General features: G+C 38.6%; 1 protein-coding gene across 1 annotated transcript in view; it reads left to right on the top strand.

Moving 5' to 3' along the window:
• Positions 1–4156: 4156 nt before the first annotated feature.
• The window catches only part of AMTN (amelotin), a gene marked incomplete at both ends in the record, with an annotated part of 31727 nt that continues 20956 nt past the window's right edge, over positions 4157–14927 (top strand). The window contains 5 exon segments of the mRNA XM_079710680.1: positions 4157–4271; positions 7470–7537; positions 10712–10798; positions 11819–11884; positions 12782–12871. Coding sequence (XP_079566806.1) covers positions 4157–4271; positions 7470–7537; positions 10712–10798; positions 11819–11884; positions 12782–12871 — 426 coding nt within the window.

The following is a 14927-nucleotide window of genomic DNA, read 5'->3' as shown; positions in this document are numbered from 1 at the left end:
CTGTGACAAGCGAGAGAGAGGCATGGACATATATACACTACAAAACATAAGGTAGATGGCTAGTGGGAAGCAGCCGCATAGCACAGGGAGATCAGCTCAGTGCTTTGTGACCGCCTGGAAGGGTGGGATAAGGAGGGTGGGAGGGAGGGAGACGCAGGAGGGAAGAGGTATGGGAACATATGTATATGTATAACTGATTCACTTTGTTATAAAGCAGAAACTAACACACCATTGTAAAGCAATTATACTCCAATAAAGATGTTAAAAAAAAAAGAGACACATGCACCCTAATGTTCACTGCAGCACTATTTACAATAGCCAGGACATGGAAGCAACCTAAATGCCCATCGACAGACCAATGGATAAAGAAGATGTGGTACATATATACAATGGCATATTACTCAGCCATAAAAAGGAACAAAATTGGGTCATTTGTAGAGACGTGGATGCATCTAGAGTCTGTTATACAGAGTGAAGTAAGTCAGAAAGACAAAAACAAATATAGTATATTAACACATGTATGTGTAACCTAGAAAAATGGTACAGTTGAACCCGTTTGCAGGGCAGAAATTGAGATACAGACGTAGAGAACAAACGTATGGACACCAAGCGGGGAAAGCGGTGGGGGGGGGGGGGGTGGTGTGATGAATTGTGAGACTGGGATTGACATGTATACACTGATGTGTATAAAATGGATGACTAATAAGAAATAAATAAATAAATAAACATTTTAAAAAAAGAAGAAGAAAGAAAAACCCTAATCTAAGTTGACAGATGAGTTATGCTGGGAAGGTTAAAGCTACAAGGGAGCAAAGGGAACCCCACTGCTGGGGAGCTAGCAATCTTTTCTATGTTGATCTGGGCTCTGGTCACACAAGTGTATGCATAGGTAAAATGTGTAAACATTCAAGACGTAACATGTGTAAAGGTTAAGATGTGCATACTTTACTGAAAGTATGTTATACCTCCTTAAAAAGGCCAACAATTTTTAAAGTAGATGTTAATCTTACAGTTTTAAGATACTAGAAGAAACAACCAAAGCAGTTGGAAGCCCTTGCCTCTGGAGAGCAGGACTGGAATGTGAAAGGGTGGAACAAGGAGAGTTTTTTTTTCCTTACAGTCTCAGTTGACCTATAAAAATTAATAATTAAAAATGACAAAATGGGAGAAAAAAGCTCTGTCTGCATCATTTAGCCTTGGAAATCTGAGAGCCTCACTTAACAGAGACCACTTCGTGTCACTGAACTGAACTAGGATGAACATATGAGACAGAGAAAATCTACATAAGCCACCACCGGCACAATTTGTCTTATTTAACATGTGCATGGTACTGCCAAACAGTAAGAACTTTATAAATATTAACTCATTTAATCCTTAAAACTATTATTATCCCCTATTATACAGCCTAAAAGTATCAGAGCCAGGATTTGAACCCAGGCAGTCACATGTTTTATCTAAACTTTTGGTAGACCATAAACTTATGGATATTAAAACTATGAAATGCCCACTCTCTATATTATTGATCCTGGACAAAATAATTAATAAAGTCGAATGTCTCACATTTACTCATACTTAAACAATCTCTCCCTCTCTGAATCTCTCAAAGCTCCCAGAAATAGCCATGAGATAAATAAGACCAGTTTATCTTTATTTGTTTTTTTCATTGTTAAAGATAATGACAGTAGTAGTCACACTTATAATCTTTAGTGCTTGGTTACATACAATGTAGTCTACCCCTAATGATAGATACATGGTGAATGACCTCAGATTCCAATACTGTTACTAAGGACACATCCAGTTTTTTCGTGGGACTGCAATCTTATACTATTTGGGTGGTCCTCTTAAGGAAAATAATACAAAATTATAAATTCTAAATCATGCACAAGATTAAATATTTATTTTGAAAAATATAAGAAATCTCAACAAATTAAAATTTTTTTTAAACTGACAAAGTCCCCCCAAAACATTTTAATAATCAACCACCGGAGACGAGAGGAAGATGGCGGAAGAGTAAGACGCGGAGATCACCTTCCTCCCCACAGATACACCAGAAATACATCTACACGTGGAACAACTCCTACAGAACACCTACTGAACGCTGGCAGAAGACCTCAGACCCCCCAAAAGGCAAGAAAGTCCCCACGTACCTGGATAGGGCAAAAGAAAAAAGAATAAACAGAGACAAAAGGATAGGGGCGGGACCTGCACCAGTGGGAGGGAGCCGTGAAGGAGGAAATGTTTCCACACACTAGAAGCCCCTTCGCGGGTGGAGACTGGGGGTGGCGGAGGGGGGAAGCTTCGGAGCCGCGGAGGAGAGCGCAGCAACAGGGGTGCGGAGGGCAAAGCGGAGAGATTCCCGCACAGAGGATCGGTGCCGACCAGCACTCACCAGCCCGAGAGGCTTGTCTGCTCACCCGCTGGGGCGGGCGGGCCTGGGAGCTGAGGGTCGGGCTTCGGAGGTCGGATTGCAGGGAGAGGGCTAGGGTTGGCGGTGTGAACACAGCCTGCAGGGGGTAGGTGCACCACGGCTGGCCGGGATAAAGTCTGGACCTGCCGAAGAGGCAAGAGACTTTTTCTTATGTCTTTGTTTCCTGGTGCACGAGGAGAGGGGATTAAGAGCGCTGCTTAAAGGAGCTCCAGAGACGAGCGCGAGCCGCGGCTACAAGCGCGGACCCCAGAGATGGGCATAAGAGTGTACTTTTAACGGTGAGTTGAAATTTTCCCACATAAACAGAGTACAATGTTACCACAACGTGTTGAGCTCAACCCTGATGAATGTGGAAATTTGATATAATGTTTCCAGTATTTCTAATGACATTACATCCTGAACTTTATCACCTATGACCAATGGCCAACCCACTCTCCCAAGAAGTCTGGACATATTTTCCCGATACCCAATCTGAAAAAAACTTCAAGAGATTAGTAATAAACCTATATAGTTTTTTCTATTTAGTAGAATTTTAGATATACTTAATTCAGTGGCTGTCCTTCTGACATTCATCAAACCACTCCATAGAAAAGTGGCTCTACAGAAGGTTTTCAAGCATATACCCTAATTTCCTCTGGGTAGTATGAACTGGTCAACAATTTTAAAGAGTTTTGTAAATTTACAAAGTCAAACAAGTGATAACTCAATTCAACTCATATTTATTGCCCTACCACATGCAAGATACTTTGCTGGGCTGTACAAAGAATACAAAATGAACAAGACACAAGATCTTCCTTTAAATCTAATATCTCAAAATAAGAACACAAATAACAATAGCATCAGCCAAAGTAGAATAAAATAAATAAGAAATTCATTAGTTAAAATAGAGTTTCAGGGAAGGAAAAGAAAGCCTGACTCCAAATTAGGGGAAGAAAGACAATGACAATTGTGGCATAAAGAAGGATCTTTAAGGATGAGTAGAACATTGACAGCCAGAGATGAAATGGGAGACTCAGGCAGAGGGAATATCATGAACAAACTTAGAGAAACAAGATGAAAATCCACTAAGGCTGTTTTCTGACATCCAGTACATACTTCCATTTCACCTGCACATTATACAGTGATTGATACTGGCTGTATTCCCATAAGAATGTAAGCAGGTATTCTGTCTTATTCACTTTTGTACCCTAGCATCTAGTACAATGCCTGCGCTAGCACAATTTAGGTTTATGTTTAATAGGTGTTGTTGGAATTATTATGCACTAGGGAATGCTGACTGCAGTTTCCAACTATTAATTTACTTAATTATTCAATTACATTATCACAATATCACAATAATAAATAGCAATCATGTGTCTCAAATCCTTTTAATACTGTGATTGAATGATCAAGTGGTAGAAGGAGAAAAAGAGGTTTCCAGTCTACTTTATCTTTTCATTGCCAAACGGGTCCTCTTAGACTGGGATTCACAAAGAGTGCCTTGGGTCTGGGTAATTCCTATCTTCCCATATCCATTGGGAGTAATGGAGTTGGGAAGAGGGTACATTACTTGGCTTGAGAGATCCCAGAAAGTTCAGGGATCACACAAAAGAGGTTTCACCAGGATTCTTCTAAACCAGAGACTCTTAACCTGGGTCTTCACAGTTAGGCTCTCAGGACATCCATGAAACACATGTGTTGTCTGATACACATTGTGTTCATGGGCATATGTGCATTTTTTCTGAGGAGATGGTGTATAGATTCAATCAGATTCTCAAAAGATTCCATAAACCAAAGAAACTTAAAGCTAAAACCAATAAGAAACATCAAGAAATGTCTAGACCTACAGGGCTAGATGTCACCTGTAGTTCACAAAACACTTTAATGAATCCTGATATCATAAGTCATTTAAGAAAAATAAATTACCTCACTGTTTTTGCTGATGTCTCTCCATTTTGGAATGATTGAGGAATTTTCCCCTTTTATAGTACATATTTCTTGACATATACCTCCATAATTATATTACCGCAAGTTATCAGCTTTCAAACTTAAAAGTCCTTGTCTAAGAAATTACTCACCTTTCTTAATTTCCCTTGTTTATTTTGGCCAAAGTCTACTGACTGCTCATTTTCCAAGCTAGGGCATGTCCCATTCTAGCTTGGGGCTGGAGACATGTCTGCAACAGGCATTTGATGCACTGTCAGTTCCCTGAATCACCTGATGTCCAGACAGTCACACAGTGATTCAATTCAAATGAGCTATTCATTAGCACCATACTCTAGATTGGGAATAGAACTCATCTCCTCACCCAAGCCAAGCAAAAACAGTGGCATAAAATTCAACTCTGCCTCTTCCAAAAAAGAAAAATATATATATTTAAGGAAGTCTCTCCCCCTACACATTCACTGAAAATAATGCCCAGGGGAGAGGGGATTCCCCACTGTGGTGGGCTCCCCCCTACTCAATGAGGCTTGACTATTTAAGGTTCCCCCACGAAATGTAAGCTCTTTAAGGGCAAGGATTTTTGCCCCTTCCATTAACTGTTTTATTCCCAGGAACTGAAACAATGCTAGCAGAACATAGAGTGAATATATGCTAAATGATGGGTTGGAAGAATGAATTGACTGAGTAAAAGAATGAATGAAGGGCTTCCCTGGTGGCACAGTGGTTGAGAGTCCGCCTGCCGATGCAGGGGACATGGGTTCATGCCCTGGTACCGCTGAGAGGCCCACGTACCGCAAAAAAAAAAAAAAAAAACAATGAATGAATGAATATGTCTATGAAAGCCTGTGAGAACATAAAGTTGCTTCCCTTCCACATACTGCAGCTCTTATGTTTCATTGTTCCTCTTAATTTCACCCTCTTTACCATGCTATTCTCTGTCCCATCAGTCATATATATCCTTCAAATCCACTTAAAGTCCCATCTCTTCTCTGAACTCTACCTTGCTCCAACTCCCTAGAGTATATACCTCTACCATTTATCCATCAACATGCAGTGACCATCTGCTGCTCTACAAAGTTATTAACATAGAAGACACTAAAGAAATATAAGACAAGGCCCCAGGAACTCTCCATCTAGTTCAAGAGAAACATACAATCAGGAAATAATGAAGGAGTTGTGTGAGATAATGTCTGATCAAGAGACAAAATAAATAATAGAAGCAAACAATCAAAACTACTACAGGTGATTAAAATTAGGTATCTCTCCAACCCTATCTTTCACTGCTAGCCTCACCTCATTTTGTTCCAGTGATAAGCAACAATAACATCTCTCCTTCATATGTAAACACTTGTTCTGCTCTCCTTGCATTTTTTTTTTTTTTTTTTTTTTTTTTGCGGTACGCGGGCCTCTCACTGTTGTGGCCTCTCCCGTTGTGGAACACAGGCTCCAGACGCGCAGGCTCAGCGGCCATGGCTCACAGGCCCAGCCACTCCGCGGCATGTGGGATCTCCCCAGACCGGGGCACAAACCCGTGTCCCCTGCATCGGCAAGCAAACTCTCAACCACTGTACCACCAGGGAAGCCCCTCTCCTTGCATTCTTAATGAATGGATTCTTTTTATTCTTCAAAACCTAGTTCAAAGGTCACCTCCTCTACTGGGTTTCTCTGCTGTCTGTCCCCAACAAAATTAACCACACTCCCCTTCGTACCTGTGAATACTCCTAGGATTACATTTACCAAGCATATACAGGTTAACCTTTGTGTTTCCCCCATTCTTACCAGACAGTAACAAAAGTTGATTGTGTAATGAATAGTTATAGAAAAGGTTTTGGGAACAACTCATCATCTCAGACAGACATTCTGTCCCCTAAAACTAGCCAAATCTAAGATGGCCTTCCATGGGACTTCCCTGGTGGTGCAATGGTTAAGACTCCACCCTTCCACTGCAGGGGGCACAGGTTCGATCCCTGTTCAGCACAGCATGGCCAACAAAAAATAGGAACTAAGATGGCCTTCCATGTGAAATCCTGGCATGACACAGATTTATCTTTGATTGGACTCAAAATTTGTTGAACAGACCCCACCTCCCTCCATATATAAATTGTTAAAGATGAGGCATATCTCAAAAACTCCATGGGAAGCCTGGGGCCCTGAAAACCTATGGTGAGCACCTCATTGTTCTTTCTGTGAAAGAAACCTCAGTAGATCCCTGCATTTTGCTTAAAGTAGATTTTTCCCCATTTAAAATAAAGTACACCATTCAACTTTTCTGGGAGGAAATTTGGCCATACTTATTGAAATTTAAAACATACATATCCTTTACTACAGTACTTCTAGGAATAATACCTACAGAAATACTCCCACGTGTGTGAAAAATTTTTATAAGGATGTTCATTGTACCACTTTTATAATTACAAACTAAAATGGGAATGGATTAAATTTCCATCAAAAGGAAAGGTAATATAAGGTAGTCATTAAATACATGAAATAAATCTGTACTGACATATATGGTCATACATTATTTGTTAAGTAAAAAAGTAAATTGCAGAGCAATAAACATAATAGGTCTTATTTTTTAACATACACAGTTCTATTTTGATGTTTGATTTATCATGTATACATGATAAAATAGGGACATCTGGGAAGTCATTTGGGAAGGAGATGGAGGTGAATAAGGATTGTAATTTTTCATTGTCTGCACTTTTAAAAAATTACACAAGGTATATCTTCCTGAAATACCCTCTATTCAAATGGTAGACTTTGGGTAATATGATGTCTGCAGCTAATAATTCACCTAATTAAGTGTTGGGAAATGAAAGAAACCAAATGATTTCACAGACAGCTAAGTCCTCATTGGTCCCTCAGTTGCCAGCCTCCTGGAGTCAAGTTTAAATTCCTCCTACAAACTCACAGCTCATCAAAGAGTAAAATTTTTCATCATAGAAACTAGAGAAATCAACTGGACTTTGCATATTGTCTCACCTGTACATTTTGCCTAGTGAAGAGAAAGGTAACAGAAATGACCATGTTTCAAATAGAGCATTCTTTTTTTTCAAGTACCACCTTGTCTCAAAAAGAAAAAATAGAGTGAAAGAATAACACTATTTTGTTGTTTCAGGTAGTAATTTGAACACGAAGACTATGATTCTACTGTTTTGTCTTCTAGGATCAACTCTGTCATTACCAGTAAGTGCAAACTGTATATTTTATGAACCAACCAGCCTTAGCTGCACCTCTCTCTCTCCTTGCCCTCTGCTAAAACTGGCCCATGACCCATTCCTCTAGTTTCCTGTTTTTATTTTCAAAGTTGAAAGATGATAAACTAATGAAGTATTACTGCATATTTCAATGTACTTACATTGTTAAAATACATCCAATCTATCGTGGATTGAGTGGATTAATTTTATAATAAATTAATTTTTATTATTATTTTGATTTATTTTTGAATAATAAATTATTGATTATTTGATTTATTTTGAATAATAAATTAATTTTCATTATTTTTGGTAGAGAAATAGGGTAGAAATTAGGAGAAAAAGGAATGCTTTAGATTATGTCTGCTCAAAATGGATAATGATTCTACTTCCAAAAAGAAGTTAAGATTTTCTTGCCAACTAATTACTTTCTCATGACCAAAGATGTAAACTAAAACAGTCTGATTTTTCTAATTGGAAACACTAAATATCTAGATTGTATAAACTCTAAAAGGTCTACCAAATCATGCAATATTAAGGGAATATTAGAAAGCAGTCAATATTTTTTACTTAGAACATTTCATCACAAAACATGTTCATATATAACAGTTTTTTGAACAAAAAAAGAGCACTAGTATTCAAACATGTATTCCATCTGTCCTTCAATATTTTATAGACATAATATGGGTGGTTTGGGTCTCTAAGTGAATTTCCCTTTGAGATGCTTCAGTGTGGACAATAAGAAAATTTTTTTAAATATTTACTATGAATTAGCAGAACAAAAAGAAACCATTCTCAGTTAGGCCTCAAACTCACTTAACGCTTCCCTACTCATCCATACAATCAGCAAATATTTATTGAAAACTCTCTGTATACCATATATTGTGCTAGTTGCTGAAGATACAATGGTAAGAAAAAAAAGCATGCTCCTTCATGGTGTTTACAAAGGCTATAGATACTAAAAAATATTTTTAATGTTAAATTATAAGTTGTAGGGCTTCCCTGGTGGCGCAGTGGTTGAGAGACCGCCTGCCAATGCAGGGGACACGGGTTCGTGCCCCGGTCCGGGAAGATCCCACATGCCGTGGAGTGGCTAGGCCCGTGAGCCATGGCCGCTGAGTTTGTGCGTCCGGAGCCTGTACTCCACAATGGGAGAGGCCACAACAGTGAGAGGCCCGCATACCACAAAAAAAAATTATAAATTATAACCATGATTAGTTCTATGAAGGACCTGAACAGGGTGATCTTGGGGGGAGGGGATGGAACAAAACATGAATAACCAACCTCCTTCTTATTTCATTGCAAATATACATTTGTCCTTTAAAGAAGTTGTCTACAAAAATGTGATGTTTAAACAAGGTAAATTAGGAAGTTAAATTCTTTGTAAAACATGGATTTTGCGCTTCACCGAACAAGTTTGCCAAAAGGTTCTTCTAAATAAGGTGTCTCTAGTGAATTTAAATTACCATAAAATTTGTAAAGACTCAAGACAAATAAAACTTTCCTGGAGCACAGCTATCATTCAAAGCGGACTGAGGAGTACTGTGCAGGTTAATGTAGATTGGGAGCGCAGTTAGAAACAGTGGTGCAGGGAATGTGGTAAGTAACATTAAAATGTCTATTAGATATAGTATTGGTATTTATCAAATAAAACTCAGGACACATAGACAAGGTTTTTAAAAATTATTTGTACATGAATTTATTGAATTATCATAAAGGTATATAAAATGAATCGAACACTTAAAGCAGCCTAGCAATTGTTTTCAGTAAATCAAAAGTCTGGGAATAGGGTACACACTGGAGATGGGACAGGTTGCATACGCAGAAGAGTAGTCAGGCTAGGTCTCAAAAAGAAGGTGAACTCGAGCAACAACGTGAAGCGGGTGAGGAAGTGAGCCAATGACGGGGGAAAAAGCATTCCAGATAGAGAGAACAGGTGGAGATGAGGCTCTGAGGCAAGAATCGGCCTTGAGTGTCCCAGAGACAGCCAGCAGCCTAATTAGCAGTAGGAGAGTGAACAAGAGAAAATGAGGTAGGATGGAAGGTCAGAGAGGCACTGGGGGCCCAGGGCCTGAGGGCATTTTAGGCCATTGTATTGTCTCTGGCTGAAAACAGAAGTCAAGGCACAGATTGAACAAAGACGTAAACAAACCAGACTGTTGTTTTCAAAGGATCCCTCTGACTGCCATGCTGACAGTGGGTCATAGTGGATGAAAACACATTTGCAGAACTTATACTTACATAATCTTAAGGCTTATAGGGACCCCTAAGGACAGATAGTGCCAATCTTACCTCTTACACCTGAGATAAAAGACCAAAGTGAAATCAAGAGTCATTGGTAGCTCCAGGATATATCCAAGTGACCCAAGGGTTAATGCAGTGTTGGGGGGCCCACAGCACACTGCCCTTGGGGATGCAGCCAGGAGCAAATGCCAACCAGAGTCAACCTGGCCAGAGAGCTTCCACCTGAATGCAGATGGAGTACAAAGAAAAACAAATAGAAGGATTCATTTCTTCAAGGACTGAAAGCACTTTCAGGGATCCTAGTACAGGCTCTGCAACTCAAAATATCACCTTGGCAGGTGATACTGCTTCTCACTTCCCTCATCTATAAAACAATACAACTAGATCATATGGATTCAAGGAGATTTTTACCTCTAAAATTCAGTTATTCTTAATACACTAGGAAAATACCCTGGCCAGGAAGGGGACAGAATTTCCATTACAGGAAGTGACTTGTCAGGCACGAGGTAAAATTAGGAAGCTTTGTGAAAATGCAGTAGAAATCATAGCAGCTTACCTTCAAGCTTTGGAAAAAAGCAAATGTGTATAGAGCTAAGGTGTGGACTATATATTTCATGTCCTGGAAAAGGAGGAAAGCACTTTCAGAAAAGAAATGGGAACCTAGGAACTACCACCAGAAATCCATGTGCCCTACCTCACCCTCTGTCCCTCCCCACAGCACCCCTCCTGGTCTGGCACTTTTCTGCTCCACAATTCCATCTCCTGTCATGCACAAAATGTTCCATGGAGTTAAAACTGCTCCAAAACACACAGAGGCTAAAGACAGATGTTTTTGCATTTGGGTCAACTTGTTACCTCCTGGAAATAAATGGATGCAAAACCTCAAACACATCCCTGCTTCTGCAAAAATTTGTTATCACAGATGCAGCTCAACCCTGCTTTGGTACTTCCTTCAACAAAGCTGGTTCCAGATCAGGCGACACTGCTAAACCAACAACAGCCAAATCAGGTAAGAGTCCTACAATGGGGAACATTTAGAGACCAGCAAAGGAAACATGTTAAGACTAGTGGATTTAAAATCAAGATTCATCCAAAGTCTCATGACTGAGCAACAGAGAGAAAAGCTTTATTTGGGGGAAAATAAAAACAAGAAACATACTTTTTTTCAAAACTTTAAGCAGGAAAAGCAACACATCTTCATTTGTTTTCCTTTTGTCCGAATAATAATTTGGTTTAGCAACCAAATCTAGTAAACTCTGAAAAGCAATAGCTACACCTATTGAAAAAGCTTGGTCATCTATGCCCTTGAAGTACTGTGGCTTAATCATGTATGGTATTTGCCAGAACTAGCAGGGATTAAGCAGTAATCTATAAAAATAATTGCAGATTTCCTCATGGTTTTCTTAAATTTCATTGTTGCTGATGAGCTGATGTGTTACTGTAAAATCTGTCTTTGAAACATATTTAAGTACATATGAAAACTGCATGGTCTCCTGGCTACCCACCCCTTTCTTCCCACCCTTTCTCTGTTCAAAAGGACCTCTCCTTACCTACGTCTAGACTTTGTGAAATAGTACAATAATACCAGTCTAAAGTTCTCTTTTTTGGTCTATGGACATTATATAATACTCATGTCAGTAGCCAACCTCCCTCCTTAAGGAACTAGAAGCTTTGGGGACCTTCTTTGAAAAATAATACAAAGTTAGACATGTAAAATAGTTACTAAGGTGAATAATTTATAATGAGATAAGAAATAAGAGTAAATTACACCTTTTTAAGCTGATAAATACCTTAAACTTGACACATTGCTAGGGTGCCTCCTAGGGCCACGGACCTTAAACTTGACACATTGCTAGGGTGCCTCCTAGGGCCACAGAAGGGGGCAATGCTAGTGAGAGGCCCTGAAGCTTTACCTTTGTGGTAAATCCACCTGTGACTGGAGTATAGGTTACTTGAGGATATCCTCCACTGACAGCATTGTAAAACCAGACAACCTCTTGTCTCACACATCAATTTCAATGCCCTGCAGGTCTTCCCTTCTTTAAGTCTAATTCCATTGACACAGATGCTCACACTGGAGTCAGACCTGCAACTGGTAAGTACTATTTTTTATCATTTTAATATCCATTGTTAAATAAAAATAATACCTAATGTGGAGGGTATGTGTGTGTGTGTATCCATAGATGTACACATGCACACATATTCATTGTAGTGACAGAGGAATGTCAAAAAGAGTTGAATGCTATTCAATACATCATTAGAAAATTTTCTTAGCAGGAGAATTTCTAAAGGAATTAATCTAATTCTTAAGTCTTTACTTCTTTAGTTCTTCTCACCTCCTCTCCGAGCTCCTCTCCCCGTTCCTCTGACACATCTTCCTCACGGCCCATACAATATCCACATACCCACACAAACACTATGACTGCTATCATCTCCCAGAAAACAAGAGCAAACAAGAAGGGATAGAAAGATGTACATTCTTTTCATAGAATATCTGTATAGTTTAATCTGTTTGGGGGATAAAATAATGTTTCTTTCCTGCTTAAAATGGATTTTTTCCACTGGTCAGATTTAAATATAGTACTAGACCATATTCAGACTAGATACTTTATTCTGACCCTCACAATTTTCATGGGGATACCTATGAAGGAACTCAGTCCTTCATAAGAAAGTCATTAGAAAAATTCCAGGAACGCTTGCTGTTACAGCCAAAAAGGGAAGGCAAATATAGAATCACTTAAGTAATCCTCAGGAGAATGGGTTAAATGTCAGAGAAAAACTTAATATGATAAAATTAGTCCTGGACTTGATGGTTGTACTAGTAGACTAAACAAGTATTTGAACTTCAATTCTATATCTAATTCCAAATGCAATGTAGTGTACTATATATTTGCATAGCAAATCCTCCCTTTTACATTTAGTAAATATGAATTCGGGTCCTGGATGTTCGAACTGAAACAACACAATGAAAATCTTCCTCGTTGCCCTACAGCTAAATCCTGCTGCAGGGATGGCACCTGGTACCCAGACCCTCCCACTGACCCTGGGGGGATTGAAGGTACAGCAGCAGCTGCAACCACAAGTGAGTTCAAATACCTTCTTTGTTTAACAATGGGGAGCATTTTCCCTCAGGTGAAAGCCTAAAGGGGAGGAAAGAATATTTTCAAGGTTCTTTAAAGTTCTACCCTGATAATTTGCAGAGGGGTGTCCTACTAAACTTAAAGCAGTCTTTGGCAATTTGGTTCTTGCTGAAATCCCAAGAGAACACACCCAGAAAACAGCATGCTTCCATAACCTCTCTAGAATACATTTGTAATAGGTAACAGGAAATGTGAAGAGTTGGGGAAGATCGAGAAGTAAAGAATAACCGGGGGGATTGAGAAGTATCAGGATTCTTCTCCAGCGTGCTCTGTTTCTATTGAAGATATTCTGGGTGACCAAAATCATTCCAAAGAAAAAATAAGAGATGGATAAAGTTTATTTCCAGCAAATCTAATCTCATCCTTTTTGTGTGCTTTTTTCATGCCTCTTCTCAAGTCCCCAAGGATTCTCTAGTTCCTTCTCTCCTGCCATCATTATTTGCTTTCAGAAAAACCCCCTCACATGAAGATATAAATGACATACTTAGGACATCACCTCTTTCAGAAGTGTTTGCATTTTAACTGCAAAGCCCAAATTTTGTCTTCTTGGAACTTCTCTAAATAGTTTAATGACTCTGGAGAAAAATAACAGTGATCCCTTTATGACTAAATTGATTATTGTTAACTAATTCTCCCTAACACATGACCTCAGCCCCTATCATTCCCACGTAATGGTCTAATTTTTTGTACAAGCTTTCTTGATTATTACATACATAGTATATGTTAACTATAGAGAATTTAGAAAACACAGATAAGCAAAAAGAAAAAATAAAATTTACCCATAAGTCTACCAGCCAGAATTACACATTGTCAGCCTTCCACAAGGTTATAGCCTTCCACTCTTTTCTATGCATATAAGTATACTTTTTAAAGACGATATGTTCTTACTATATCTGATGTTCTATGATCTAATTTTTTCACTTAATACATTTTGAATAGTCTTTCCTATATTTTGAATATTCACTTATAACATTGTGAATCACTTATAACATTGTTTTCAATGATTGCTAGTATTCCATCATATTGCAAAAATTGGGGGTTTTTCCAAAATTTCTGCTTCTATGAACAATTCTACAGTGAACATCCTTTGACTAAGTCTTTGACCATTTCAGTGATTATTTCTTTAAGACCAGTTCTTAGGTATAGAATTTGTGGGTCCAAAGATATTCAAAACTGTAAGACTTTTAATACACATTCCCAAATAATGAAGCATGACTATACCTTAACCATCTTCCTACCACTATGGACACATCCAACTTATAGTAGCAAGCTTATATTAATTAGTAATTATAATCAAAGCTGAGTTTAATTGACAAAATTATTTTAAGCTGCTCAATTTAAATTCTATATCATATGAAACTAATACTTTTTTCTGTGCCTTTTGTCAAAATAACAACACAAGAAACTCTATACTGCTTCATTTATTCATATTTGTAAAAATCTGTAACATAACTAATTTTTACATTTTTTTAATATTGATGTGTACACTTGTCTATCAGACATTACTTATTTCTTACAGATATATTAGAGCCTTCACTCAAAGTATTTGCTGCTTATTTATATCTTAATAATAAAAGTGATCCTCAGAAAAAGACTAGAGAGAGTAGCAAATAAAATGAGAATCTCTTTACTACATGACCCTGGTGTAATCCATCTGCTAATTGCCCAGGTTCAGTTTCAATTGCTGGCCTGCTCTAACCTGGAAGTCAGGCTTAGTACATCTTCATATTCACCAAAGAATATATCCACCAGAGTCAAAGGCATATGTGGGCACTGTAGATGTTACTAAAGATTCAGTAGAGACGGTTCAACATTGCACGCTCCCCAACATGCAATAATATAAATCAATCCTCGTTCTCTGTGGAGATTCTTCGATGTCTCTAGGCTATGCCACCACCAAGGGTCCCCACACATGCCTTCTCCTGAGCAGCCCCAGTCCCTCCGACCCTGTCTCTCCTTATGCAGAGGAACTTACATCCCTGCCAGAAACCTGGGCAG

The sequence above is a fragment of the Hyperoodon ampullatus genome (genome assembly GCF_949752795.1).
Source record: "Hyperoodon ampullatus genome assembly, chromosome: 1".
NCBI classification, from domain to species: Eukaryota; Metazoa; Chordata; class Mammalia; order Artiodactyla; family Ziphiidae; genus Hyperoodon; species Hyperoodon ampullatus.
This window is presented reverse-complemented; position numbering and strand designations above follow the sequence as displayed.